General features: G+C 40.8%; 1 protein-coding gene across 1 annotated transcript in view; it reads right to left on the bottom strand.

Moving 5' to 3' along the window:
* Window positions 1–6800: 6800 nt before the first annotated feature.
* Window positions 6801–27249, bottom strand: part of TAFA1 (TAFA chemokine like family member 1) — a 237915-nt gene continuing 217466 nt past the window's right edge. The window contains exons 4-5 of the mRNA XM_029996299.1: window positions 15425–15549; window positions 6801–10528 (exon numbers count right to left, since the gene is read on the bottom strand). Of these exons, the coding sequence (XP_029852159.1) occupies window positions 10511–10528; window positions 15425–15549 (143 nt within the window). The 3' untranslated portion in view covers window positions 6801–10510. The remainder of the gene's footprint in view (window positions 10529–15424; window positions 15550–27249) is intronic.

The following is a 27249-nucleotide window of genomic DNA, read 5'->3' as shown; positions in this document are numbered from 1 at the left end:
ATCTTATTCAAGTTTGCGGTAAATTATTTTTGCTACATATTTACAGCAAGGTCAATTTTTTCTCCCTGAATTTTCTTGCATATAATTCATTTGAATGGGGTGGCTTCTATGTCATCTTTAATCTTCTAAATGCATCTTATGGCCAAATTATAAATCCTAGAAAGGAGTGACCTATAATGAATTCTTAACCACAACTTTATGGCAGAACAAATACACTTCTGTAATATGCAAACTGTTAAATGTTTTCTTATCATACTAAAAGTGTGAATTAAATTATAATATGATGAAAAAGTAGCAGTTTGCAGTAATTCCAAATGTGGCAAATCTTCAGTAGTGCATAAAATTATTCAGTGAACTGTGGAAAACATCAGAGCAATTCTAGCCTTAAAGCTTTTCTTCCAACAACCAAAAAGTGCCAAAAACAAGCAAGCATAGCTAAGCATTTCATCTTGGAAGCAGCTTATTGAATTAATAAGACAAGTCAATTAATGTAATGCTCTGTTGCTTCAGGATAAAACATGAAAAGGAAAAATATGGAGCTGTTTACTGTAGTGAGATCAAGCAACCATGAAGTCTGTAAAGCTAAAGTTGCTCATTTCACTAAATCCTAAGGAAATGATCAGCATAGCCATTGTATATAATCTCTTTATATGTAAGTCATCTGTGAGATGTGGATCTTCTGCTGTCCAGACACTAGTTTTAATATCAGTTTGCTCCTGTTATGAGTCTGTTTTGCCTCTATGCTGCATAAACTTGAAACTGAATATCCAATATCGTTCATACCGGTGGATGCTGGGTTATGTTTGATGGGCTCACCTGTGTCTCAGGGCATCTTAGTGCTAATTGGTGAGGAAAGTTACCACTGAGGTGTGCAGGGTATTTTGCATGGGTACTGTTGTACATTCAGTTTACCCTGTGCATTGTGGACCAGTGAAGAAAATAGAGCGCCGCAGGTAGAAACTGTCCATATTTCAGCAGAGCAGCCTGTGTTTAAATCATGGCAAGGTTCCGATAAATTGAAAGTTAAGGTTAGTAATCTTTACTTTCAGGTCAGTTCTTCAATTTTCATTTAACTTAATGCTAGGCTTGTATGTGCTCAGAAATCTTGATTCTAGGTGTCTGTGAAAAGTGTCTGAGAAGGATGGAGTCAATTAGCGATGAACAACTGGTTTTCCTATGTAATAGACCATATCTTCCCAGAAACCCTCATTATGCAAACTTTGGGTTTGATTTGAAAAAATGATAATAATCCTGATCAAGAACTTTTCCTGTTGTGAACTCCCATTTTTAAATCCTTCTACCCAAGCCACTGCCTTTGATTGCAAGGGACTAATTAGATCCGTTTAAATAGGGCTGCTGTGGGTTAATGAGGACTACAGAAAGCAACTGGCTGTTGGTAGAGGCGAGTGCCTCAATTATTCAGGCATAAGATGACTTTCATGTCTCACAGCAATTTGTGGGAAAACAACTCTCCCATAGCTATTCTGGTCAAATTCTGTCGGGAGCATAAGGGCAGCGGTGGAAAAGGTAACTGAAGACAGCAACACACCGCCCAGGTCTACGCTCACTTCATGTGGTGTGGTTGGCTTTTGGGTCTCCTTTGCAAGTGTCAGGGCTTCAAATAGTATAGCTGCAGGAGGTGCTTCAAGGCAGAGTTACTGTAGTGTCCAGGTAGATGTGTGCAGGATTAAGGGAGGACCATATGGACTAGAAATCAATGACAACTATGATGTCCTAAACCATTTTTAAAGTTTTGGGCTGCTTTTCCTTATTTTGTCCCCCAGATCTTGAACAACAGTGACTGTAAAAAAATCTTGTCATCCTTATTTTCCATCGCAGCTTTATTCTGTGGTGGAGAAAGGGATGTATTGTGATCCCATCATAAGCATATTCTGTAGGTTGCTGCTAGATGCACAGTCAAGATGTTACTGTTGAGAAAAGCCACTGTGGCAGATTGGAGAGCTTTTAAGGACTGTCTTTAACTCCAAGGTCTCATAGATCATATGTAATGAGCAATCCCAAAAGCCACAATACAAATAATTATGTGGGGAAAAAAAAAGACATTTTTAACTCAACAGTGGGGCTGCAAGGCAACATTATGCAGCAAATACTGTGGGTCAAATCCACTTATGAAGGAAACTGATGTACTTGGGCAGAAAACACCTGTCAGCCCTTACTATTCAGTCCTCCGGGGTGAATTCAGTAACTTCAGTCTGCAGAACCTTTCTACGCAGCAGGTAAATCTAGGTATGCAGGTAACTTTCCCATTTTGCTCCTGTCCCTATCTTTCTCCTAACCCTGCTGGGCGTTGGTGAAATTTTGCTGTACCCTCTGTTGAGGTCAGTGACTAAAGGATAAAGACTAGCATTAAATATTAAACCATCTAACATGTATTTTAATTTGTAAGATATATGTGAATGCCTGGACTATCAATTCAGAATTGGCTGTTTCATTTTCTATTGTTCAGGGATGCTGTTGACTCTAACAAGATGCTGCTGGAAAAAGCATCACGAGGTGGAAGTCGCAGGCTATATGGACACAACATCTATAACGAAAAATGGTAGGATTCGGCCCACCATTTTGAAATCTTCATTCAATTCTGCTCAAATCAGAGAATTAGAAATGGGTTACAGGAGCTAGAGCTGTAAACAAATCAAAGTTGTCTGACATTAAAAAGAAAAAGATGGGATATAAAAAAGGTGTTTCAGTTATGGAGGTAGGTTGCAATACTGTTTATAATCCCATGGTGAAGCAAGGGATGAGATTAGCTTTGCTGGATAAGACCAATGTGGTCTTATCATCTGTCTTGTTTTGTGTGTCAAGTAAAAGAAAAGGCTTTTGTGTAAGCAGAATATCATTTTCTCTGCCTAGGATAAAGGCAGGGTGGAGATGGGCTGAAAAGGAGACAGACTGTAATAATATTTAGAAATCAGGTGCTGAGAGAGTAGAAAAGCTAACAGAGAACATGATATTCTTATAATAATCATATTTCAGCACAGCTGGGCAGAAAAGGCCACTGTAGGCTTGTAACAGTTTTCGGGCTTTGGGTGCCAGAATTCCCCCCTGCCCTTGCCTTTCTGAGTCTTCCCTTTCTTCTCTGCAAGCCCAGGAGAAAGCAGTACAAGGGCATTCCAACTAGGGGTACTGTGATTTTCCACTTTTTTTTTTTTCCAATCTGGTCATTGTTTGTGCTGTTTTGAGCCCATCAGCTCTTGGAAGTCAAGGTCAGAAGAAAATGAAGGCAAATGAATGAAGCATTCATTGAAGCTGCCTCTTGAAGGTGCACAGCCAGACTGTGACACTTCTATGTTTCACTAGCAGTTGCTACTTAGCTTCTATGTCTTTGAGAGGCTGGTGGCCAAACAGAATGGGGAAAATAGCCAAGCTGCTTAAGGAAAAGCATCATAGCCTAATCATTCCTCTTGAGCAGCTTTGAACACATATGCCACCAAACTCTGCTAAAAGAGCAGGTAATTATAATGAGGTTGTGTGCCTTCCTGAGTAGGAAAGCTTTATTTGGACTGTCGTACTGTTTTGCAAAGTCATAAGTGCCATTATCACACATACCCATCAGACAAATTCAGGCTAGCCTTAGATCAGTGGAAGTGGGTGGAGATGCAAATCTGCTTACAGTGGATCCAGTGCAGCCCCTCTGGTGGTAGGCACTCAGTGCTAAATGCTAAACTTGCCATTGGCAGAATTAAAGAAAAGCAGGAGAGTGCCTGGAGGTAGCACTGAGAGGCAGCGATGCCTTTACGATGGGCCTCCTTCCCTGCCTACCTTCATTACTAAGACCTAAATGGGTCTCAAGGTGACCCATCGGTTACTGTTCCAGAAGCAAAGCTAGTGGAATATTTGACTAAGGGCTTGAATTCAAGAGCCAAGTGCATTTTGTCTTTTAGGGTTTTTAGCTATCTTCAGCGTTAATCCAGTATTGAGGTTCTTCATGTTGCAGAATGCTTTGAAGGTTGATGTCTAGTTTCAAAAATACTTTCAGGAAAGATTTTTTTAAAGCAGAGGAAGGACAAAGAGACCATTGTCTTCAGCCTGTAACATTTCCTAACTGTTGCTCTGCTTTACATCAGTGTCTGTGAGATACTAGTAGGGCTTTAGGGACTTGGTGCCAGATTTGTAAAAACTCTGGACTGCTTGACATGAGATACCATGTAGACTCTACAAGTCTAGATAGCAGAGTCTTTCAGAAAGAAAACGTAACTGAAAGAGCATCAGGAAAAAAAGAGCCCAGAAAAAACCTAACATGTTTGTGCTTGGATCCCATATTGTGCATTTAACAGCAACTTGGCCTGTTTTTCACTCTCTATTTCAGGTCCAAGAAAAGGCTGATCAAATCAATAGTGATAAATTTTCCCCTTGCAGAGGCATAGACTAATGGCAAGCCCACAACAGTCAGTGTGCCAGGTTGTCGGTTCCGGTCAAGGTAGACGAGGCTGTAGGAGAAGCAACAAACAAGACAGGTTCAGTGAAGGTGAGGAGCTGGCAATTAACTCCTCTGCTGCAAATCAAGTACCAGTAGCATCTGCTTTGTATGCTAGGGCACACCTGAGCTGACGGACCCTGTGGCCCTGAGATGGGGATTGCTGGTGTGGGTTGTGAAATATGGGGAGCGGCTGGCAGAGCAGCTGCAGTGAGGTTGGGATCTCACCTTCCAAAGTACACAGAAAAAAGGAAAAGAAAGAAGATGACATAAATCACTGCTGTTGGGGGGAACAGCTCCCTGAATTGGGTCTTGACAGCACAGCTGCTTTTCTGTAGTCTATGGGGCAGTAGTGGTGATAAAAGACTAACAGAGATGGATGAAAATAATTAAGTGGTATGAAAGAGAGGGGATGAGATGAAATGAAAATGAAATTAAAGAGGAAATCAAGAGGAATGGCAGGTGGGAGGAAGAAATTGCATATTCCCCTGAGCAATATTTTAGGTTATGGGTAGTTTGCTTCAAATCTAGGTGGGCCTCTAGCCCTCATTTCTAACTGAATCAAGGACAGCCATCTGACAAGGAAAACAGATGAGAAATAATGGGAAGCGGGTCAGTAACCTGATGCTCAAACATGTATATTGTTTCTGGTCATATGTCATACAAATTTGACCATATTGCCGCATGGTGGGAAAACAAAAATAATCCGACAATAAACGTTGGATGAAAAGATGTCATACCCAGGCCTGTCGTGGGAAAGACCTCTGTACATTTCTGAGCTGCACTCAGGAATGAGAGGTAGTTGTCAAACAACAGCAAAAGGTTTTATCTAAGATCTGCCAAGTGTGCCCACAGGTAAGTATTTGTCAAAAATAAAGTGATTTCCCCACCCGACCCGATGACTTAGTTACCCTGTGTTGTATCCTCTCCCCTGGTAGTGGTGCTCATGTTTTTCAGGTGAGAGCAAATGCTTCTTGTTGGCTGGTTCAGGCACTTTCTGGTGTGATGGAACATGTGTTTTTTCTGCTCAAAGTCACCTTTTACATGAAAATCATTCTATCAGCTGGGCATTTCTGAGAAATCGTGACCTCCAAAAGGACTGTTGGTTACACCTGTTTCCATTTCTGTGCCTTTTTCCATCTCTGCTCTGATCTGAGAGGCTCAAAGCAACTTCTACTAAGGAACCATGCAACCAAACTGGGGCAGGACTGTGTCCCTGTGGGAGCAGAAGACGTTGGAGTAGGTCTAGTGATGGTCTTCCATGCATCAGTGGTTTGAAAATCCCAGCTGAAGGGAGGTAAACAAGATCTGAGCAGTTGGTGCCTGCAGACAATTGTCCACACTTGACTGCAGGCACCCTAATTCTGCTCTCTGTGACCTAAGCTAAAAGCCGGGGTCTGCTGTCAGTGACATTTCACTGGTGCAAAATGTAGATGAACCATCTGCAATGATGCCTTAAAATCCAGGAGTCCTCAGTTCTACTGCTGTCTCCGCTGCAGTTTTTTTTACATAACCTTGGGCAGGTCTCAAGTCTTAGGAGTCTCGGTTTCCTACCTGCAAAGTAGAGGATTCAGTTTCTTTTCCTCAGAGCAGCATAGTTTTATAAAGTATAAATATTTGTGAAGTTAAGTGTTTTGACTGTGTGACCATTTCAGAGAAGAAACCATAAATATGTGTCAGGCCTATGATCTGAATTCAAACCGGTGAACTAGAAAAAGTGTTGACAGCCTTAAACCAACTGCCCTGTACACACATCTCCTTCTGTCTACCTGAAAGCTTATTTGTGGAATGTGTTTCTATTTTTCTCTGACAAAAAATAGAATACCAAGCAAAGAAGCATGACCCATTTTTTTGTCAGGAAAGCTCTAAACCCTGCTTACTGGGATGTGACTGAGGTATTGATAAAAGAGAAGCTCATTTTAGGCCACAATATTCATCCTGCTGCTGAAGAAGAAACAAAGACTGCCACCTTCAGATGAAATGGATGTGCTTTCCAAGCCAAGGTATGTTTATCTCCTCCACGACTTCTCTATGATCTGTAATTATATTTGGACCATACAGTGAAACAGAAAAGTGGCAAATGAGGAGAATTAGGAATGTAACTAATCATTTTATAATAGGAAAACATACAAGCAATACACCACTGAAAGTATCTGCAAACTCTGTTAATGGTCGATCAATAGGTCTGATAAGAGCATCACTCATCATAAACTGTATCACCTTCAGTAATTTGTCATGGTCCTTTCTCTGTGTAATGCCAAGTTTGGGTGCACATCATGCTGTTCGTAATTGTTGGCCATAGGAGTGGACTTTCTCCATGGGTCTTTTTTCTTCAAATACAGCATGTAGCATATTCAAACCAATATCAAATCATACCACACTGAGCTCTTTATTACCAGAGATTTTTGGACAGAAGCACATATTCTAGATTTTCTGAATCAACAGGCAGATGGTAGCCCCCCTTTTTTTTTTTTCAGTATTTTTTCCAACTTGTACATTTTAGATTTACATAACTTGGTTTCACACATCTGAAGAAGAAACACTGACATAAATCTATCTTCGATGCATTTACAAATATTTTTCTTTTTTCCCTGACACGTCTCTGTCTAGACTTCTGCCAGAAAGCAGGAACTTTAACTTTCTCTTCTGTTGATGTAAATACCTTTTAACCTTGTGCAGAGAATGGCATGACTCCTCACTTTCTCATGAGGATGTTGGACCCATTCACTCCAGCACTGAAACGCATCGGGTTTCCATCGGCCAAGGTAAGCAGCTCTGACATTTTCCCGCTATAAACTGTGTTACTGTGCGTATCACTGAAATACATGATCATTGTGACTCCAGGCTAGTTGAATTTTTTTATTATTGTTTTCAATTTGGTTCACTGGAACAATGAAGGTTAGCTGCACCCGGCTCTTAGTTTGACTTCACGTTTTATTAGTTATTATTTTGGCAAAGGCCTTAATTCCCCTCTAAAACATTTTAATTAAAACAGCAATTTCTCAGTGTTGCACTTCGTGAGCAGATTTTGCAGCAACTTCAAAGAGACGCAGATGTTTACTGAATTTGGTGTGGTGATATTTGAGGCTGCCTACTGGCAAAGAAAAATTCATAAACATCTCTAAGAAACTTTGCTGTGGTAATGACAACATTTCCTTCTTATATTTTAGCAAGTCTAATATTTCCCAATCTCGGCAGGCATATTTCATAGACACAGACGTAAGCATTGTTATCTACTCACAGTCTGAGCCATGTCAGATAGACTGCTATGGGGTAACTACCTCTCAATGGTGATACCTCAGACTTTGGCAAAGGATACAAGAGGCCATGGATTAGTTTGCTGTGTTTGGGTCATCTTACACAGTATCAGTAGACTGGGAATAAGGAAACCGAAGTTCAATTTTTGCTCGATTTTCCATAGCCCTCCAATGTGATTTTGAGTGGCCATTTAGCTTTGTATGCCTCAGTTCCTACCGGTAAAGGGGTGGTAACATATCCTGGCTTTTAATCAGCTTATGTCCTGGTGGCAGGGTCTGTCTCCTGGTCCACAAAGGGTTTCCTAGCTCTAGAGGGTCCTGGGGTTTTTAAAATGCTGTTCTAGTAAAATTAAGAAAAGCTAAGGATTTATTTTGATTTATTATGATTTTTTAAAATTTTATTTATTTATATATTCTCTTTACTTGTGGCGGGTGAGCCTGGAGCTGGTCTGATGATCTCATTTTGGGAGCACACCTATCTGTGGGTAACCAGACAGGCAGTGGTCCTCTCCGAACTGAGATGATGGGACTAGGGATACATGGCCATGGCAGACCATAACTAAAACACAGACATGGGTCCAGGTATCTTCTGTGGTTTAGGCAGGTGGCTGTGGCCAGAAAATACGTGGCCTGTCCAGCTGGGCCACCAGTGAGGCTGGTCTCCGTGTGCTAGGACCTACAACTGGTGGTGAGGCTCATGCTTCTGTTTAGTCTTTCCATGCACAGAAGAAAAACAAGTTTCTTCCCTGGATGCTTTTCACTCTCATATCTTTTGTACGGGGAAATAATAAAAGTACTTGGAAACAACATACTCATTTCCACTGTGAGCATCAGGCAAGGCCCAGCACGGAAAGACGGCACGGAGTATGGCGTGACACGTCATGTAGCTGCTTTAATATACAGTGTAATTACAGTGACAAATTTCTGCCTCTTGAAGCATCAGGGATTGAAGTGGTTGCCCTGAAGGAGAAAGAAAATTAGTGGGAGAATTTTGACCAACTCTAGGTCGGGAAGTGCAGCACTTCCTCTGCATTGGATTAAAAGTGATCAGCATGGCCAAAGGGGTCCTGTGAGAGACAGGTAAGCAGGCTGAAAGGAAATTGGAAATATTAAAGAAACAAAGCTGGACTGGATAGAACAAGTTTTACAATTCCCTATTCCTCTTTGATTTGGTAGCATTAGGCATACTGAAGGGTAGATTGCGCAGACTTATGCGTGACAGCAAGATACTTTTCCACATGAATAAACCCCCTGAAATTAATTGGACTGCTCACAAAAGTGCCTGGGAATGTGAACTAGGCTTGCAGATTTCAGCCCTCAGATTTGATCTTCAGCAATGCAAGGGCCAGGCTGCATGGTGAACAGCAACAGCTTAGCTAGAAATGTGAATTCAAACCGCTCGCAGTGAGTAGATCAATGTCTCTGTGGACGCATTCTTGCTGAAGAGCATCTCATCTCAGCTGAGTTCACCTTAGTAAGAAACCGATTGAAATTAAACTGAAAGAAACTATTCCTGAAACGAGAGCAGGGCTCAGGCGCAGTTTGCTTACCACAAACTGTTGTGCGCTTGCTGTGCCATGGAATTGCACACACGTATGCTTTTAGCTGGTGACAAATGCTCTCAATGAGAATTAGCCTGGCCTGCAACGAGGGAAGCTTAAATTTAGGTTGTTCTCCCGCGTGTGCTGTGGGATAAGAGCACACAGCCAAGCAGCCCCTTGCGTGCGGGTGTGCCTGAGCGTTCGAGGTGTCCACAGAGGCATTCGTTTAAGCTGAAATGCTTGTTCACCAATTGCAAATGGGCTTGTGAAAAAACCAAACCGTATGTAAAAGCCCGCTGGCATGTTGGTCTGGAAAGAAATAGCTTTGTTGTTGTTTCAAAGAATTAGCGAGCCAACAACGCAAAGCTTTGGAGTTGGTTACTGGGTTTTTACTGCAGTCTCTACGAGCTATACAAAGTCTGAAGACATTGTACGTACAGTACATCTTTAATAAGAAGGGAGCTCACAGTCTACCAAACTCTGCCAAATAAACTTTTAATACATACTGTACTTCACTCAGTAGTTGTCCATCTCTTCTTCATGGAATATCTAACAGCTCTAAAAATATTTTCTTGGAAGAGGATAGAATTATCATTGTTATATATCAATCAAGTATGGTTAATGAAGCAAAGCCAGCATGCTAGTATTGCACAAGGGGAAAAGCCTCCAGAACACAAAGTGGAACGACAAATGCCCTCGAAATTCTGCCGAAGGGAACAGGAAGCTCTGGACGCCGCGTCGGTAGGATTCGTGTAGCTCTTAGGCGTCCTTGTACCGAAGCAGGTTTGCTTTGCCTCTTCACTGCCACATTTCTCTCTGAAACAGGTAGGGATCTTCCAGACCATTACAAAAAAGAAAAAAAAAAATTACAGCAGCTGCAGCAAAGTGTGGTACTATTCAATTTCTTGAAGAGTGAGGCTTTTATTTCAAAATATCATATATTAATATATATATATTTCTATATATATATATACTTTACTGATATAAAGTAAATTGTAGATCCAAACTTATACTGTTGTTTGTACTTCGCAATCTCGGAAACTTTACCAAAGGAACCATTTTCTTCATTTTTATTTTCAGCTGTCAAAAATCAGGGGCATTATTTCCACTGAATATTTTCTTTCACACAGTAAAGCCAGCGTTGTTTTCTGGTAAACAGTCAAAGTGCAAATAAGAAATCCATTTGGCTTGTAAATGCTGAGATGGTTTTAAACTTTCAATACTTTGTCCTCATAAATCAGCAGGGCTTTCACTGTCTCCATGCAGACGGCGCTCTGTTAGGTCCTCGGGTGGATCTGCAGTAAGAAAGTGCGAAAGAGTCAGCTATTTAAAATACGTTACGAGAGGAAAGAAAGGCCCAGGCTTCATGGCACTTTGCCCCTGCTCATGATATAGCTGAGTTTAAATCGCAATATTTTGGGGGGGGATTCTTGTCTCTTGGGGCTGCAGGGATTTAAGGATGGGCAAGAGGCAGACCCTGCGCGAGCTCCCGCCTGTGCCCTGGGAGATGCTGGATGTGCATCCATCACCTGGGCCGGTGGTGCAGGAGATGCCAGGACAGCTTTGGGCATGGGGCCATGCTCACCCCAGCCTTCCACCCTCCCCTTCCCAGAGTGATGCTAGTAGCTTCTGTCGGACAAGGACATGCAGATGGATCCATCTTTCAGGTTCATTTGGACCCCCCCCAACCCACGTACCCAAAGAGGGGCAGGATAGGAGCCGCTAGCTATATAACAGACTGGGAAGTCTGACCGACTTCATCTACTCACCCCGGGTGAGATAACACAGCCTGCAACAGACCATAAACCCATCGTTCTTTATGACTAACACCACAATTGATCTGAGTGAGTGCACTAATGGCTTGAAGAGGAAACACCACCGCCCAGAGGTTTTTTTAGGATGCTGAAATAAGAACGACCGACCAGAAGCAAAAATAGCTCTCTCGAGGCGAGGCTTTTGTTTCTTTCCCTCACTGATACACACAGATGAATGGCACAAGGGGTCCAACCCTTTGCTAGACGACTAGGTCAGCAATGAAACTCAAATTGACTTGAACACGAGCAGGCTTGGGCATTAAATCAGGGCTACAAATTATTAGCTAAGCACTAGGTGATATGATGAAATGCAGCGTAAGTCTTATAGCAAGAGATATTTACTATCTTGTGCTCTACTGCTTTGAACTGACCTCTTAATTACAGCGACTGTTATCACAAAAACAGAGGGGTTTCTTCACTGCTCTAAAGAAAAACTTAATCAGGAAATCCTCTGACATATTAACCTAGTTAGACAGCTTTAAAAAAAGAAAATAAAACTCTGCGTTCATTTATCATTTCCTTCCTTCTCCCAGTTCCCATTTTCTGCTCTCCTGGTTTGCCACTGACAAGTGACCCTGCTGGGTTTTTCTCTCTTGGGGATGAATACACCCCTTTCTCATTTGTACACCGCCTCAAGAATTTGTGAGGCTGGTGTAGGAGCAGGGAATGACAAGGGACTGTGGGCACCTCAGGTGTTATTTGCTGCAGTGTGAGATGAGCAGTGGCTGCTAAGAAATGTGATGCTCGGGTCACTTGGGGCACCGTAAAATGGCCTGCATTTCTCTGACGGCAAAATGTATGGTAAACCAAGAGTTATTTTGGAAACTGGGGGGTGGGTGGGCTGTAGTGGAGGGGACAGGCTGTGAAGCTGGAGAGATGCTTCGAGCTGAGCTGTTCTGCCAGTCCCCAGGTGCTCAATGCTTTAATTTCCATCCTCCACAGTATCAGCAGAAAACCAGCTTGTTGGAGTATTCAGAGGGCTAGCACGTGAAAGCCAGGTGTTATTAGTGTGGATTACAAAAAAAGGGCATTTTGCAGTGCAGGGTGTACATGAGCCCGGGCAGAAAGCCCTGGGGAAGAGCACGGCGCTCCTCAAGGGCCCTGCAAATGGTGCACAGCAAGTCGTGTGTAGACACCAACCCAATGCCAAGAGCTTGTGAGCGACTCCCTCACTCGGATGGGAAGAGATAAAACATGGGATGAATGAAGAGCCATGCTTTCATGTTTTTCAGCAGCTCTGGTTCTTACAGGCATTTATGTGCCCATCTCCCAGCATCCAGACTGAGACCGGGCTCTTGCATTTCCCCTGGTGCCGGCTGCTCTGCTAAGATGTGGTGATGTGATCTCCAGCCAGGTCCTGGTACAGCTCCAAGAGCCCCACATTTTTAAGGAAAGCATTGAAATTTATGTTCTTAAAAAAAAAAAAAAAAAAGGAGTGAATAGGGTTTAAAAAAAGCTTTGAAACTGCTTAAAAAATTGAATTACAAAATGATTTCTGTCCAGTGTTTGTCACTTGCTCTGATCATAAATAGAAAACAAATCGATTTACAGAGGCTGTGAGCTTTATATCTTTGGCTTTAGCAAAGTAATTAGTGAGCTACGCTAAAGGACTAAACACAGGAATAAATGCGTGAAAAGGAAGGAATGGAGGATGTGCTGGCAAAGCCTTCACTGGATCTGTTGTCCACCTTCTTCTGACACTGATCAGTATTAATCACATCTAAGAACCAACCATGAAGTAATACACTACACTGTAAAACTACATATATATGTATGTATTTGCATATATATGTATACACACATACACACATGCTTATATGTGATTTACTGTGGGCCTTGAAGAATACACTAATAGGTATTTTAATCCTGCGAGTCATAAATGAGAATGTTTGCCTTGTCAGGACAGCAGCTGCCTAACGTAAATGTATTTAGTGTAAGGAAAAGCCTTCATTAAAACAGTTTACAGTTTACATCCTATGGTGACTTGCTCTAGCTTTTTGGCTAATCACCACAGATATATCTAGTATGTTGAATGATTTCTCTCGTTTCTTCTGCTTTCTTAACTTCCTTAACTACATAAATTAGACACACATGGGCCAATCTTGCAGCCTGGATTGGGGTCAGTACAGATTATAGTGTAATCTCTTTCTCTGATGCCATCTGAAATGACAAAACAAAGAAAAAAATGCCTGTTTCAGGATCTGATTGCTTCTATTACTTTATATTTATGCTGCTAGACTTAACACAGCAGTACGGATTCAAGCAAAGTTTCAGGGATTATGAAGTAGAATTTTCACTTAGAAAATGCAAGAGGCAGTTGCTAAGCACATCATGTCATGTTGCCTTTGTCACTTTGGTTCTATAATGATACTTTAAAGCCACAAAGCAAAATTCCACTGGAAGCAGCACCATAAGGTACTACCCTCACAAGCTAATTAAAATAACTCCTGTGGGTAAATGAAGAAATATTTTTTCAGTTATGAGCACTCACTCTGTAAGTATTTAATTTAAATGAAATACAATAATGCATACTGAGTAGATTGGACCATACATCTGCATATTAATGAAGCTGCTAAATTTGTAGCAATCACTTCTAGATGCAGGCTATCGCCTAAAACTAGTTTATGTGATGAGGGTTGGGGGAGTTAAGAGCAGGACAATTTCACAGAAAAAGGCAAATGCAATTCTTAAATTATATAATTTGCAGACAGACTGCAGAAGTACTGAATTATTGTAATTTAACAAAAGTATAACAAACTTCTTCAAGTTGCTTATTACTTCTTTAATATCACTTTCCTCCATTTTAATTCCCCATTTCAGTGAGAAGAATGTTGCCTCACCGAAAAGGACATGTAGTAAGTTTGTTGTTTCTGTTTTTTTTTTTTAATTGCACTGCAAGGCACATACATTAGGGCACAATCTTCCAGTGGTGTTTCAGTGCGGAGAGATCAATTGTGAGCATAGAGTGGTTTGCAGCAGCAACAACACTGCAGGAAGAAATTGAGTCAGTGAATCACAGTTCCCTCCATGCTTTCTCCTTTGCTCTGGGAGATGCCAGAGAGATAATATGCATCCTGTTTTCAGGGGCCACTCACTGCCTTCTGCAAAGAAAACTTCCTAAATTAGTATGTATCCTAGTAATTTAATGTGGTGGTGAGATTAGCCATGCCAGAAGGCACCGTTCGAGAAACTAGGATTGCAATACAAATCATTCATCCCTGGGGTAAATCATATGGAGGGAAAGAATTCAGATGGCATGGGGATCAGTTGGGGTAAAATCTCTTCCTTTGACAAAAGGCCTAGAAGATATGAAAAATGACTAGAGTTAGGACTGTAGAAAAAGGAAGAAGTCAAGAAATCATGACATTAAGCTTCATGTTCCTGTGAATTAGTACCTGGCTATGAATACGTAGAACTTCTTACTAAACAGGGAAAAAATTCTTGAAAATTTGCTTTTTTTCATTTAGCAGGTTTGAAAAGTTATTTTCCACTTCACTAAAAAACAAAATTTATTAATTTATAAAAAATAATTTGAGTTGACAACCAAGTAATTTTCTTGGAAAAAAATTCAATCTTGGTATGAAAATAATTTAATTAAAATTGTTGAATACAGGTATAGGTGGCAGTTTGAAGAAAATGGTTGTGAAACAATTGCACAACGCAAAAGAAAAGCTAGAATCTATTTTTGAAAAACACTTTTTTCCCCAAAGGTAATCTCATAGTGGGAGAAGTTTAGCCAGTTCATTCACACTCTCTCTCTGCAGCCGTATCTCTGCATTTTCCTAGCTATGCATGCTGAAAGTTGTCGTCACCTGTTGGCTTGTGTTACCTGAATCTTCAGCATCTCAAGAATATGTCAGTAATTGGTGCAAGGGTATGTCAGGAATTGGTGCATGGGGCTGGAGCTGCTCTGAAGTAAGATCTGAAATGCAGATAGCGAGTTGAGTCCTCGGCACCGTTTCATGCTACAAAGCACCTGTACAGGCTGCTAAAACGAACGTGACCTGGAACAGCCAAGGAATGGACGTAGGATCCAGCAGATCTCTTCGGTCTAATATTCTTTCCTTTAGCCACCAGAAAGGGACTCAGTGACGTGCACTAGATTTTTTTCTGAGGTGACAATGTCTGTAAGAAAGTCACCTGGCAATTCAGCAGCTCCAACCCGCTGGTTATCAAGCCTGGACCCAGCTGACCAGCCTGAATCCATCTGAATTTTCACTGAATTATGGCCAGAAGCACTGGGTGGCTGGGGAGGTACGCAGTAATCTTTTAAGACTTTTACAGCAGACATGATGACAGAAAAGATATGGGTGAGCAAGCATTAGTGACTCCCTTTCCTGTTAAGACCTCCTGGGTATAGACAGAAAGACGACTTACTCTGGTGGTCTTGATTTTATTGCCAGTCGCACACATCCATCCAGAATTATCAGGCAACGTCTTACATTCCTCTCCTTCTAGGCAGGGCTCCATCTCACACCACCATTTCCCAATCACTATTGAAGCTAAAAGAGAAAAGACAATGTTCACAACTATGTTATAATGAAAAATCTAATTAAATAATATCTCAAAGGTCTAACACTGCATTTAAGAGGCAGAGTGTCCCTTCTAAACCCTCCAGTTGAAATCTAGTTGCAAGGATTTCACATTTAATTACTTGTTTTGCATCCTATATTCTCTAAGACAGGGCACTGCTTGCCGTAGCTTCCTTATACACGAGATCTACTATCATGCTGTGACTGCGGGGAATGCTGTGATGGCAGCAATACAGCTTCAGACCAAAGGACCATCCACCCTAACAGCCCGTCTTCGTGAGTGGCCAATCTGATCTTTACGGACATATGTAAGACCAAGGCAAGTCGAAGGAGATTTTCCTCAGAATATTCTCCAGGTCTTCAGGACTTGTGGCTCAGGGTACTCCAGAATAAACAGTGTCTGCTTTGCTTTCAATACCTACAGCTGGCTTTTTCTTCCACAAACCTGTGCAGAATTTTTTGAACCCATGTAGACTTTTAGCTTTCACAGTATCCCATGGCAGGGAGCGTCACAACTAGAAATAGAAGGTAAGGTAATACTGAACAGCAGCAGAAGTTCAGTTTGTTGAAACATGATTATGAATTTCATAGAAACTATATTATCTCTAGCAGTAGCTTTTAATTTCCAAATATTTAATGTTGTAAATAATGATAGCGTTTGGATCTTGTTGTTTGAATTTAATTGGCACATATATTTACAACCTTGAGTGTACCTTAATGAAGTTTCTTGCCTGGGAATTGGTATCTGTCTATAACCTTAACTGTATCTTAATGACATTTTTTGCCTGGGGATTTTGATAAACTTTAGCTAACCTTGCAAATTGTGACTAGTTGGTGCATGAGTGGCTCTGTCTGTCGTTTGTTTTCCCTCACAAGAATTAATTTAATGGTTGCACTCATGAAGCCTAACTGCCAAAGCCTCTCGCACACTCACTCAAATAGAGATGCTTAACCCATTCATATCACCCCACATAGCTGCTTCAAGCCCATAAAACACCTTTGAAGCAGCAGACTACCTTGTATCACAACATTCAGCTCTGGAAAATGCCCTGTTGTGCATGCATTGATTTAAGGACATTTCAGAGTTTATAATTAAAGTCTTGATATACTTTTTATCTAGTTGTAATCTGTTTATGCTCACAAAATCCTAACACCCAAAGACATATCTGCAGCTGCTACTAATGTCCATCCCCTTAATTCACAGCTACACAGATGAAGCTACAAGTCCCTTTGTCTCTAGTCTCTAACGTATGACCAAACCAAACTGAAAAATAAATGCGCCAATCCCATAGATACTCCTAGACTAAAATCTGTGTATCGCTATTCCATTTCATCATGCAAGAGGAGGCTCTGTGTGGCACAGAGAGCAGGAGACTGTAGAAGAGAGAGTCAGCAAGGGACAAAAGAGGGACTCCGGCATTTTCAATAGTGCTTGAACTGCATTCTTGTTTTCGGGTTAGGAGAGGTGGGCATGAGGTGACCACGGCTTTAGAGTTATGTATCATCAGCATTATACAGAGTTATTATAGCATTATACAGAGTTATACCCATCACGTTCTCTTACCAGACCTGTTGTCGTCCCACCTAAGCAGCTGACTTTATTGCTCCAATCCTAATTTACTAGGAATGGTTCCCCTTTCGATCTAGCTCTGAGAGGAAAACTAACTTCTCATAGGACTGTTCCAATTTAGCATTTTGTTTTCCGGTGTGGTCCATGAAAAATGAACCACTGCCAACGTGGTCAGCCCTCAGCCACTTTGAACTCTCCTGGCAGCCTCACGTAATTACCTCTTCTCTTTAATGATCCCCTGACTTTCTGATGCAGCTTCCTTTGCTGCAGACTAACAAACAACACACACGGGTGCAAGCATGTAGGTGTGTAATACTATAAATGTACATTTACAAATGGGAGACTTAGGCCAAATACTGTATTGTTTAGGTAAGAATGTAACAGGGAGAAAGAATTTAGATTGGTTAAATGAACACAAAGGTATGTCACGTGCCCAGAAAGGAAGCTGTTTTTTACGTAAAGCTGGCAGTAAACTCTGGGAAATAAAAATGGTTCATATAGAGTGGGAAATCCTGTAAAGAAGGTCAAGTGTACATTCATTAAATTTCACTTTCATTTTCTTTAAAGTGCAATTAAGACTTCCTTTGGAAAGGTGAGATCTTTGTTCCTCAGAAAAGCTGGACAAACCAGGCCCTGCCATTTGTTGAGGTACATGGTTGATCTGAGTGGCATATGGTCAAGATATTTGGTGGGCCGTGCTGGAGTGCATCCAAGTATAGCCCACTTTAGTGCAAAATAAACCAGAATGAGAAGCAGTATTTCTGGCCCAGGTAATTAACTCTAATGGGAAGCTACTGCAGTTCAGAAGTCCAAGTTAGTATCTCTAAAACAGGCCTTCACTTGGTGTGTGATTATACCAGCAGACTTGCTGAATAAGTGTCCCACTGGGATGTGGTTTTCATCTGCTGAGTTTACTTGAAATGCAGGGAGAAACTCCTTGGGTTTGAAAGCTCCTTTGGTCTGGAAGAAGAGTTGCAGAAGTTGGAGCAAGTGAGCTAAGCTTAGAATAGAGTAGGGTAGAATAGAAGAGAATAGTTCAGTTGGACGGGCCCTAGAATGATCATCTAGCTCTCTCTGTTGTCTTTCTTACTTCTTCTCACAGCTTATACTTAATTTTTATCATGTAATGTATCATTTCTCCATATGTACAACACAGAAAAAAACCCCTTTACACCTGCACTTGCAAAACAGTTTAATGATGCTATTCGCACATCATTTTCAGAAGGGTATCATTAATGTTGCTAACAGTGGAGAAAAGAGATATCTCTCTTTGCTATGCATGAAAAGGCACGAGGGCTGAATTTGCGCTCTAATAATAGATTGTGCAATGGGCAAACTGAAAAACCATATCCCGCTAAATACTGGCCTTCACAGCAATCATCAGAGCAGAGCATCCTCAGAATACGTGAGAAGAATCCCATGATATGGAATCAAAAGCGATGATCATAATTATTTACTAGTAGCAGTGCTGTAGCATTAAGTAACCATGGAGAAGGATCCTATGGTGCTAGGTACTAAAAGCCACAAAACTGGACACCCTGGCCTAGGGAGTTTACAATGTAAAACAGAGATATGAGATGAATACAGACTGAGAGGCAGCATGGAGAAGCAATGCTGTTCATAGCAATTAAAATGATCTAACTACTTATTGATGCTGTTAAATACAGCCCAATTTGGGTTTGGATATTGAGCCTGAAAAATAATCAAATGCAAAGTCAGTGCTGAACCTTAATGTCAACTGATTCATGTAATAGTGTGCAGGTTTTAGTGTATATATATTATTTTGTGATCACAGTGCAGTTACAATCATAAGGTAGCCCACAAGGGTCCACCAGTGAGTACCCTCACCTGTCCCTACCCGCTATAGCTAGGCTGGAAACAAGGCTCCTTTCATAAAGGGGCAAACTAAGGCCATTTGCAGATGAAAAGCTCCTATTTGTCTCTAATAGGTAAGTGGGCAAAAAATCCTTTGTAAGTCTGAAGCACTACAAAGCTCGCTGTGGTCTAGTCCTCAGCACCACGCTGTGGCAGGGGTGTCCAGAGCCCAATGAAAATGATGTGCTTTGAGTCTTGTGTTTATAGGTTTTCTTTTCTATTAAGAGCCTTTTAATCTTTAGGACCAGTTGTCCTTCTTGGGCACTGCTGATCCTTTGAGGTCTACTTGATTTCAAAGTTTTACACCTCCAGCTCTGTTCAAAGAGGCAGGAAAAAGCTTTAAAATGAATCAGAGTTTGCTGCGTTTGAGATTAGGTACACCTGCATGGGGAAGGAGGGGAAAAGCTTCCCTGGGGAATACAATGCAGCTTCTTTACCTTTAGGTTATGTTGCCCGAGATGTGCCGAAGCCATCGTGTGAGAGAGAGAATTGTTAAAGTTAAGATGCTTCCCCTCGGGGCGGTTTGCATTCAAGATCTCCCAGATCCCAAGGAACCTGAGCTTCTCAGTGACCCGAACTGTTAATTCTGGATGAGAATTACAGACTGCCGTTAGTCACCAGGCATCACAGGCTGTGAGCGCTCACATCATGCTGAATTAGATGCCTGTAATGTTTCGGAGTGGTTTTCTTTGTGTTCTTCTCACTGTCTGGGGAATACATGAAGCATGGAGTTTTTTCATGCAAGGCTGATTTGACTGAGACAGATACCCTCAGCCATGGGGAAAGAAAAAGGATATGATATAAAAGAGCCTTGACTGCTCCTGCTTTGTTTATGTTTTGTTTTGGGGTTTTTTTGTTCCCCAGCTCCTGCTAGTGTAAATAAGGGATTGCTTATATCTAAGTTCTTTTCAACAAAATGCCTCTTTTATGAGAATATTAAACTCCAAGCATGTAACTAATGCAGCTGGGGAGGAAAGCAACTTTCTTCAGAAAATTCTTGAGATTTTTTTTTCCAGTCCAATTCACACTGTTTTTTTAAATCTTTGTTTGCAAAGCCACAGAAATTTTTTGATCAAAATATTTAACTTTTGATGTATTTTGTCTGCATGGATTAACAGACAAAAAAGCATTTGGTTGAAATGGCATTTGCTGATCATGTGTACCAAACAGAGAGATAAACTACAGATAAGAGATCTGGGCATCAGATTGAATACAGGGAAAGAGCAATAGAATAGCTTCTATTTGCCAGTGTTTACACAATTCTATTGCGTTTTAAAATGCATTCGTTCCCAAACATAATGCCCCAAAGCCTTAGGTGGCTGCAGGGAGCTTCCAGCTTTGAATTCAGCAGGCTTCAGCCTGCAAAGTTCCTAAGAACCTTTGTAGGTTGCATGAGGGCAGCGACTGCTTTTTGACTTGTTCTTGTGCATCATCTGGAGCACAACGGTTTGACACATGAAGAGTGCTGGCTGGGGATGTTTTCCCCTTGAATTGCAGTAACAAGTTATTCTATTATGGGACAGTAAAAATGCACTAAACACTTTCAAATATCTACACCTAAACTGAAATCAAATCAACATGGAAACACTAACCATTCCATCATCTTCCTCTTGAATCAAGCAATATTTGGAAAAAAATACACAATCCATTTGATTAAAACTTCCTTGTTGAAACTCCTGCACTTGTTGTGTTTCACATTTCTCAGTCTTCAAGTTCTTACATTAAACTGAAGCTACTCAGTTGTTCCAAGGGGCGACTAACTGCCCTCTTACAGGTGATGAACAGGACACGGGCAGAGGGGGACTGGCAGAAAATGTGCACGCACAGCCCAGAGACTCGCAGGCACTTGTTTGTGTCACGTTTGCTACTCCAGTGCATATAAAAAATGCATGGACTTGTTTTTGCAGATAGAATTCTCCTTTAACTTTTCTGCATTTGTATTTAGGAAATTGCTTTAACAGTATGACAAACTATATATGACAATAAGTATAAAGACATTATATTTAACAATGTAACAATATGACAATACTCACAGAGTAATATATAACTTTAATTCATGTTTATGGAAGACCCTGAAATATGAAAACAGAGCAAAGCATCATCATGCATTTTTCAACAGTTTAGAGGGAACATGCTATGTATTAAAATGTTCCAAGATTACTTCTGCATTTGCCATTATAAAGCCACAGCAGCTATCTCTTTTTGCCTGTGATAAAGTGTACACATTTTGTTTATATAGAAACAGAATACAAAGAAATAGAGATATTAGATTGCGCTTTCTCCTGATCATAGGTATCATGTTACTCCAAGGAATAAGAAACAGAGTTTGTTTTCAAAACCGGTATGACACTCGTTGCAGGATGGGAAAGTTTTTACTGTAAGTATAAAGCATTCCATTTTAATCTAGTTTCCACCAGCGAAGATTGATATAAATAAAATTTAAATAGAGAACACATTTCACAGATGCCAGTAGTGAAAAAGACTTTGTCAGCTTAATGAAAAGATATCAATTTTCTCCACTTTATTCAATAAATTGTGAGTCATTTTCTAAATGGATTAGATTAAAGGAAAGTTCAAACTCCCCGTGAGAGACTCTTGCACTGATGGAGACTTTTGGCAATGGCAATAGCACAGAGGTAGGTACATTTTTTCAGGACGTTTTGTTTTGTTTGTTTGTTTGTTTGTTTATTAAAAAAGGCATATAAACTAGAATAAGAGAGTCTGTAACCCTGTGCTCACCTATTCCTTATTAAAAAAAAATCTCAGAGAATTGAATGGGAAATGTAGTTTCTCTTACTTTATTGGGATGTCGTGGGGTATGGAATGAATTACAGGGGTGGGAACACACTTTCTAGGAGGATGAGAAAACCGGAGTGAAAGAAAGTGTCATATGAAGGGTTATATATTTCATAAACAGACTGAGATACCATTTACTCTGGGAGTTGTAAAGCAGTAGTCTGATACGTTAAAGAATACAAATCCGAAACAAAAGATTTCAGGTTGAATAATGCTGTCTAGGAGAAATACAGGATGTTTCCTACAGGGAGTCTGTCAAACTATCTCCTTTAATTCAATCTTACTCAATTTTAGAAGCATCAATCTAATGCTCACGCAGAGTAATACTTTGCAGACTTTGATAACAGACCTCTCATAACTCTGGGAAAACTGACATTTCTCCAGTTTAAAATACAAGCACAGTGCAATCAGTCTGGCAAGTGATGTCTCATATCTCCTAATTGCCTCAGATCCCGTCTTGCTGAGTTAATTTAATATTTTTTAATTGTAGTAAACATTAAAAAAAGATCATCATATTAAATTTTTTTCTTTTAGAACTTTCTGATTCTTGTAATATTCTCCCGGTTTTTGAACAATGTTTTATTAATTCACTGGCAGAAGCTTTAGAAAGAATTGAAGGGTTTTATATTTTTTTCCATACAGAATTCTTGATTTTTCTTTGCAATATATTCAGCAGCCAGAGTAGGATATTTTTAAGAGTGTAATACGTGTCTGAACAACCCTGTAGGCTGCACTAAAATATACCCATAAAATATGAAAGGGCAGATTAGACGCAAAGAATCCACGAACAATTTCCATTTAAGATCTGCATAAACCAGCAAAAAGGGTGCTAATTCGACAGCATGAGAAGACTCGCTAGTGAAAAAAACCACTTACATTGCCATTTTCTAACAGTTTGCATACTGTTAAGTAAATTGGGAAAAATTACTTAAGCATGTTGCATACTTCCCTCATAACAATATGACTAATAGAGATGGTGTTGGCTAATGTCCTGAGAATCCAAAACTCTCGAGGCTTGTTTAATCCCAGCTCTGCTTCTGACTTTCTCTATTACTACAGGTAAATCATCTTCTTGCTATACCAATTTTCCATTTGTAATTTTATTTACTTAAGAGGATGAGTTCTTTTTGCCTTGTTTCCTTGTACGTTCCCCTCTGTCTTTTCTGGCCTGTTGAGCTTCAACACTGTATTGCAGCAATTTGGGAGTGACCTTTTCCTGCATTTGTACAACTAGAAGAATGGTGTCTTGGATTGAGCCTGGGTTTCCTAGGTACTACAATAATAAATAATAACTTTAAAATTATATGAAGTCTGTGTGCTGCCAGAAGGTTTTTAAGCACATGCCTGACTTTCAGCTGAATAGAGACGGTCTGCTAAAGAGCAGATTTTGTACAAAATAGCTTAGATCTTGCAAAGGAATTTCTAGCCCTCAATGCTGTTCAGCCTGGGAGGGTCAAACGCTGCGGCTTTGTCATTTTTCCATGTCCCTCTCTTTGCACCTTTGGAAACAAATGTTGCTTAGACATATGGCTGAGGGGCATCCCTAACTGAAGTAGGACCATGATTTCTCATGGGTGGCACCTTCATGGTGAATGAATGTGCATCTTCACTTCCATGGGTGCATTAAAAATGACAGTACTCAAGTCCTCTGAGTACGTAAAAAGTGTGCACAGCTGTTCAGGGGTAAAAAACTCTGTTTTGTTAGCTAGCTACACAGATTAAAACATCCAGATTTTAAGGAGAACTGTAGAATTTGCATCATTATCTTCTGAGTCGGGTAGATCTCCGCAATCTCAGCAGCACTGAGTACAGGCTAATGAAAAGCAACCAAAATTTTTGGGGGGCCCTACAGTTCAACTTGTGAGATCTTTTCAAAGTCTCAGATTTTAAGGTAATCAAAAAATGAAGCCACCAGAAGCTGTCAGGCTTGGAGGCCAGTGGGTTGTAGCACTCCTTCCAGAGAGCTCAGCAGGTCCCAGGTCAGCTGAATTGTGCTTGGCAGCTGGCTCTCAACCCCTGTTGTCATTTGCTAACACCGTACTCAAAAGGCGTCGCTGGCTTTTTTTAATTATTCCACATTCCACTGAGCTCAGGCATGACCAATGCTTGACATTTTTTCTCTGACAGTTGTGGATCATAGTTGATATTATAGCTGAACCTTCGCTGCATTATCTATCTGGAAACTTGATTTCTACAAAGAAAGGCAGAGCAAGCCTCAACAAAACAGGTTTTTGCAGATAGCTGTAGCATAGAGAGAGGACATGAAATGATAAAATAAACCATGTATGATAAACTTGTCTCCCCAAAAATGCATGGTGTATTCTATGACCTTCTGGAGTGCTGGGACACAGCCTTACATTTTTTCTTGGAAATTCTTGAGTTCATGCACAGCAACGTACATCTAAGGCAAGCATCAAGCAGGCCACCTTTATTTATAGTTGTATGTGTGTGAGTTTATTGGTGTTTGACATAACCTCGCTGCAAAGACAGTGGGTCATTTGGAAGCAACCTGCTGACACTAATGAGTGCTAATGAGACTAATGAAAACATGAAATGCTTACATGCAGGGAGGGAGCTGAAATGCATGCAGGTGACCAAGGAACCCCTCCCAACCTGTATGGGGAAAATTGATCCTTTGTAGGTTAGGGAGACCCACTGCTGCTATTTATAACTGAAGTTCGGAACTGAATCCATCCCTCACCGCAGAACAAAGCTGAGAGCAGGCTGATAAAACATTTGTGGAGTGTAGCAGTGTTATTTACACCCTGTTTGAACTACTTCTAGATAGCCTAGTGAAAGCTTAATCTTATTGTTATATATTTAATGAAATGCCAACGAACTGCAGCATAATTATACTTTTTTGGAAAGACAATAGGAAGCTGCTTATAAATATTCACACACATGTTTCAGAGCAGGGTTGAGGACTGGTGTGCCATCAAACAAGAAAAAAGTCTCCGTGCAATGTTAATTTTTCATTAATAATAATTCATTAATAAAGTAAATGAATGAGTTGAAATGCAGAGAGAGAAGTGCCAGGCTGTGAGATGAGACTAAGGGAGGGACACAGAGGTTTGTGGGTGGCCTTGCAATGCTAGTCCTCTGGTGGCTGCAGGGACCCTAAGCCATATCTATATATCTATATCTATATCTATATCTATCTGATGAGCTGCTGTGGTCCTGATGCTGCTGTAGAGATGTTCACTCACACAACCAGCATTGCTGGGAAATGACTGTGTTGAACCAAAGATATAACTGCTATGACTTTGTCCCTTGTGACGGTGGAAGTGAGCACCCAAGAGGAAGAATTATTGCCTGTTTTCACATTAGAAACCAACGATCTGTGTTTAGGGTCTGATCCAACAGTTACTGAAGAAACAGGAAAAAAAAAATCCTCCTTAGTTTTTGCAAGCTTCAGACCAAATCTGGTGGCTGTAAAAGTTGCTGTTTGCTCAAATGTGAATCCCCTGTGCTGCAGGGGGCTGGGTTTAGTGAGGTGGAAGGGAAAAGCTGCAAGACGGGCTCTGAAGGGTGAAAGTCTATTATGAAATTTTGACTGAATGAAGTGCCAGAAACACAGCTTAGCAGCAAGGCACTCTATGAAAGAACACTGAAAATGAATAAATTATATAGCTGTAATACATTTATAAGGCATAACAAAGCATGCATAATATATTGGATAGTTATCAGTTATGAAATTAAATTCTGGTGTACTGCTTGGGTATAAATTGTGTAGTATTTGTCTCTTGTTCCCAGTCCACAGAGAAGATTCCTGTAAATAAATAAATATGGAAAATCCTTCCATTGAATCTACAGAAATTAATAACACATAATGTGATTATGTGTTATTAGTCAATGAAAACCACCTTTTTTTTTAGCTTTGTATATGTTTTTCCAGAGGAAAATGTTTTTTGGTTTGGTGTTTTGTTTTTTTTTTTTTTTTAAATGCAAGCTATTATATTGTCACTGTTTTTCTCTGTGAAAAATACTAAGTTCTCTGTTCTTTAAAGACCTAAGGCTGAATCTCTAAGCTTGGAAAATGATGAGAGATGCAACTGGGGTTCCAAGTGTCTCACTGTAATAGCGAGGGCTGTCAGGTGGGTACTTGCTGCTGAAGAAAGCGTGTGAGGACAAAAGAAGCGGCAAAAGAACTGAAAGCACAATGATCAGAGATTGGTGTGAGCAGTAAAAGGGTGATGTTTCTCATAAAATCTGTATATCAAGGAATTTTTGGAAAAAGAGACTGCTAAGAGGTGTGAAGTACATGAAGCCATCTGCTAGTCTTCTATTAAGAAGGATGGAGAGAGGATAATAATCAGAGCTGGAAAGTTCCTGAATTGAAACACTCCTTAATTTTGAGCTTATTATAAGAATCTAATGTCCTAAAAGGGTCTGAATATCACCACTGGTCTGCGAGTCTTGCTGGGTTGAATAGTATTGGCAGATTCAGCAATACACTGAGGTGTGTGATTAAATACAGATTTTGACCATCACTTTAGCGACTCAGGTTTGCAATTTTATAGGAGAACCCTTGCTTGAGGTATCATCCTTTCAGATGGGCTGACCCCACCGCGAGAGGATGGGGTTGGGCGTGAGCAGCTGTTTGCTGGCGTTGTCGCGGTGGCAGGACGTGGCTCTGGAGAGACCTTCTTGTTCTCCCCAGTCCCACCAGTGTCAGCACCTGCTGGTGTGGTCATACTTATGACCAAAACACCCACCATCACATGTCTTTGTCTTGTCTAGTAGCAGTAATGCTGCCTAAGTTGTCCATGGCTGGTGATTAAAACACTTTTCAAGTAGTTGAAGTTCACCTGTGCTTGGCCTAACGTCTCGTAATACACTCTTGGTATGTTCTCTTCCCCACCGAAACGTTCTGCCTATTGGGTCCTGCAGCCTAACAAAATATGCACACATCTATTATCCAATGGACACATATGCAGAACAACAGCAGCGTTTGTCAGTTGCCTGTTGGGATGCGGCTGGTTGATTTTCAGAGTAAAGGGATGCGGGTCAAAGCCCTGCTGTGCGTAACCCGTGGATGACCCAGGGTGCTCTGGGAAAGGATGGGAGCAGCCCTTTGCTCTTGTCCGTACCCACCAGCTATTTTCAGACCATAGTAACTACAGAAATATGTTTATGGCAGACTGATTTACAGCTGGTGGAGTGTTATTTAAACCCCCACCACCCAACCAACTCACACTGCAAACTAGGGTCAGGTGCCCTGTGCTCTCATCATAGGGACGATTCAATCTGAAATTATAAACTAAGGGAGATTTTATTGTCCTAACCACGGTACTATGAACTTGCACGTGGTGTGCCACTTCATGCACAGCGGTACCAAAAGGCAGAGCTTGCAAATTTCTTTAGGAGGTAGTTTAGTTAACTTGCAATTACCTCTGCTGTGAAAAGACAATATGGCCCAAATTCTCTTC

The sequence above is a fragment of the Aquila chrysaetos genome, chromosome 20 (assembly GCF_900496995.4).
Source record: "Aquila chrysaetos chrysaetos chromosome 20, bAquChr1.4, whole genome shotgun sequence".
Classification (NCBI taxonomy): domain Eukaryota; kingdom Metazoa; phylum Chordata; class Aves; order Accipitriformes; family Accipitridae; genus Aquila; species Aquila chrysaetos.
This window is presented reverse-complemented; position numbering and strand designations above follow the sequence as displayed.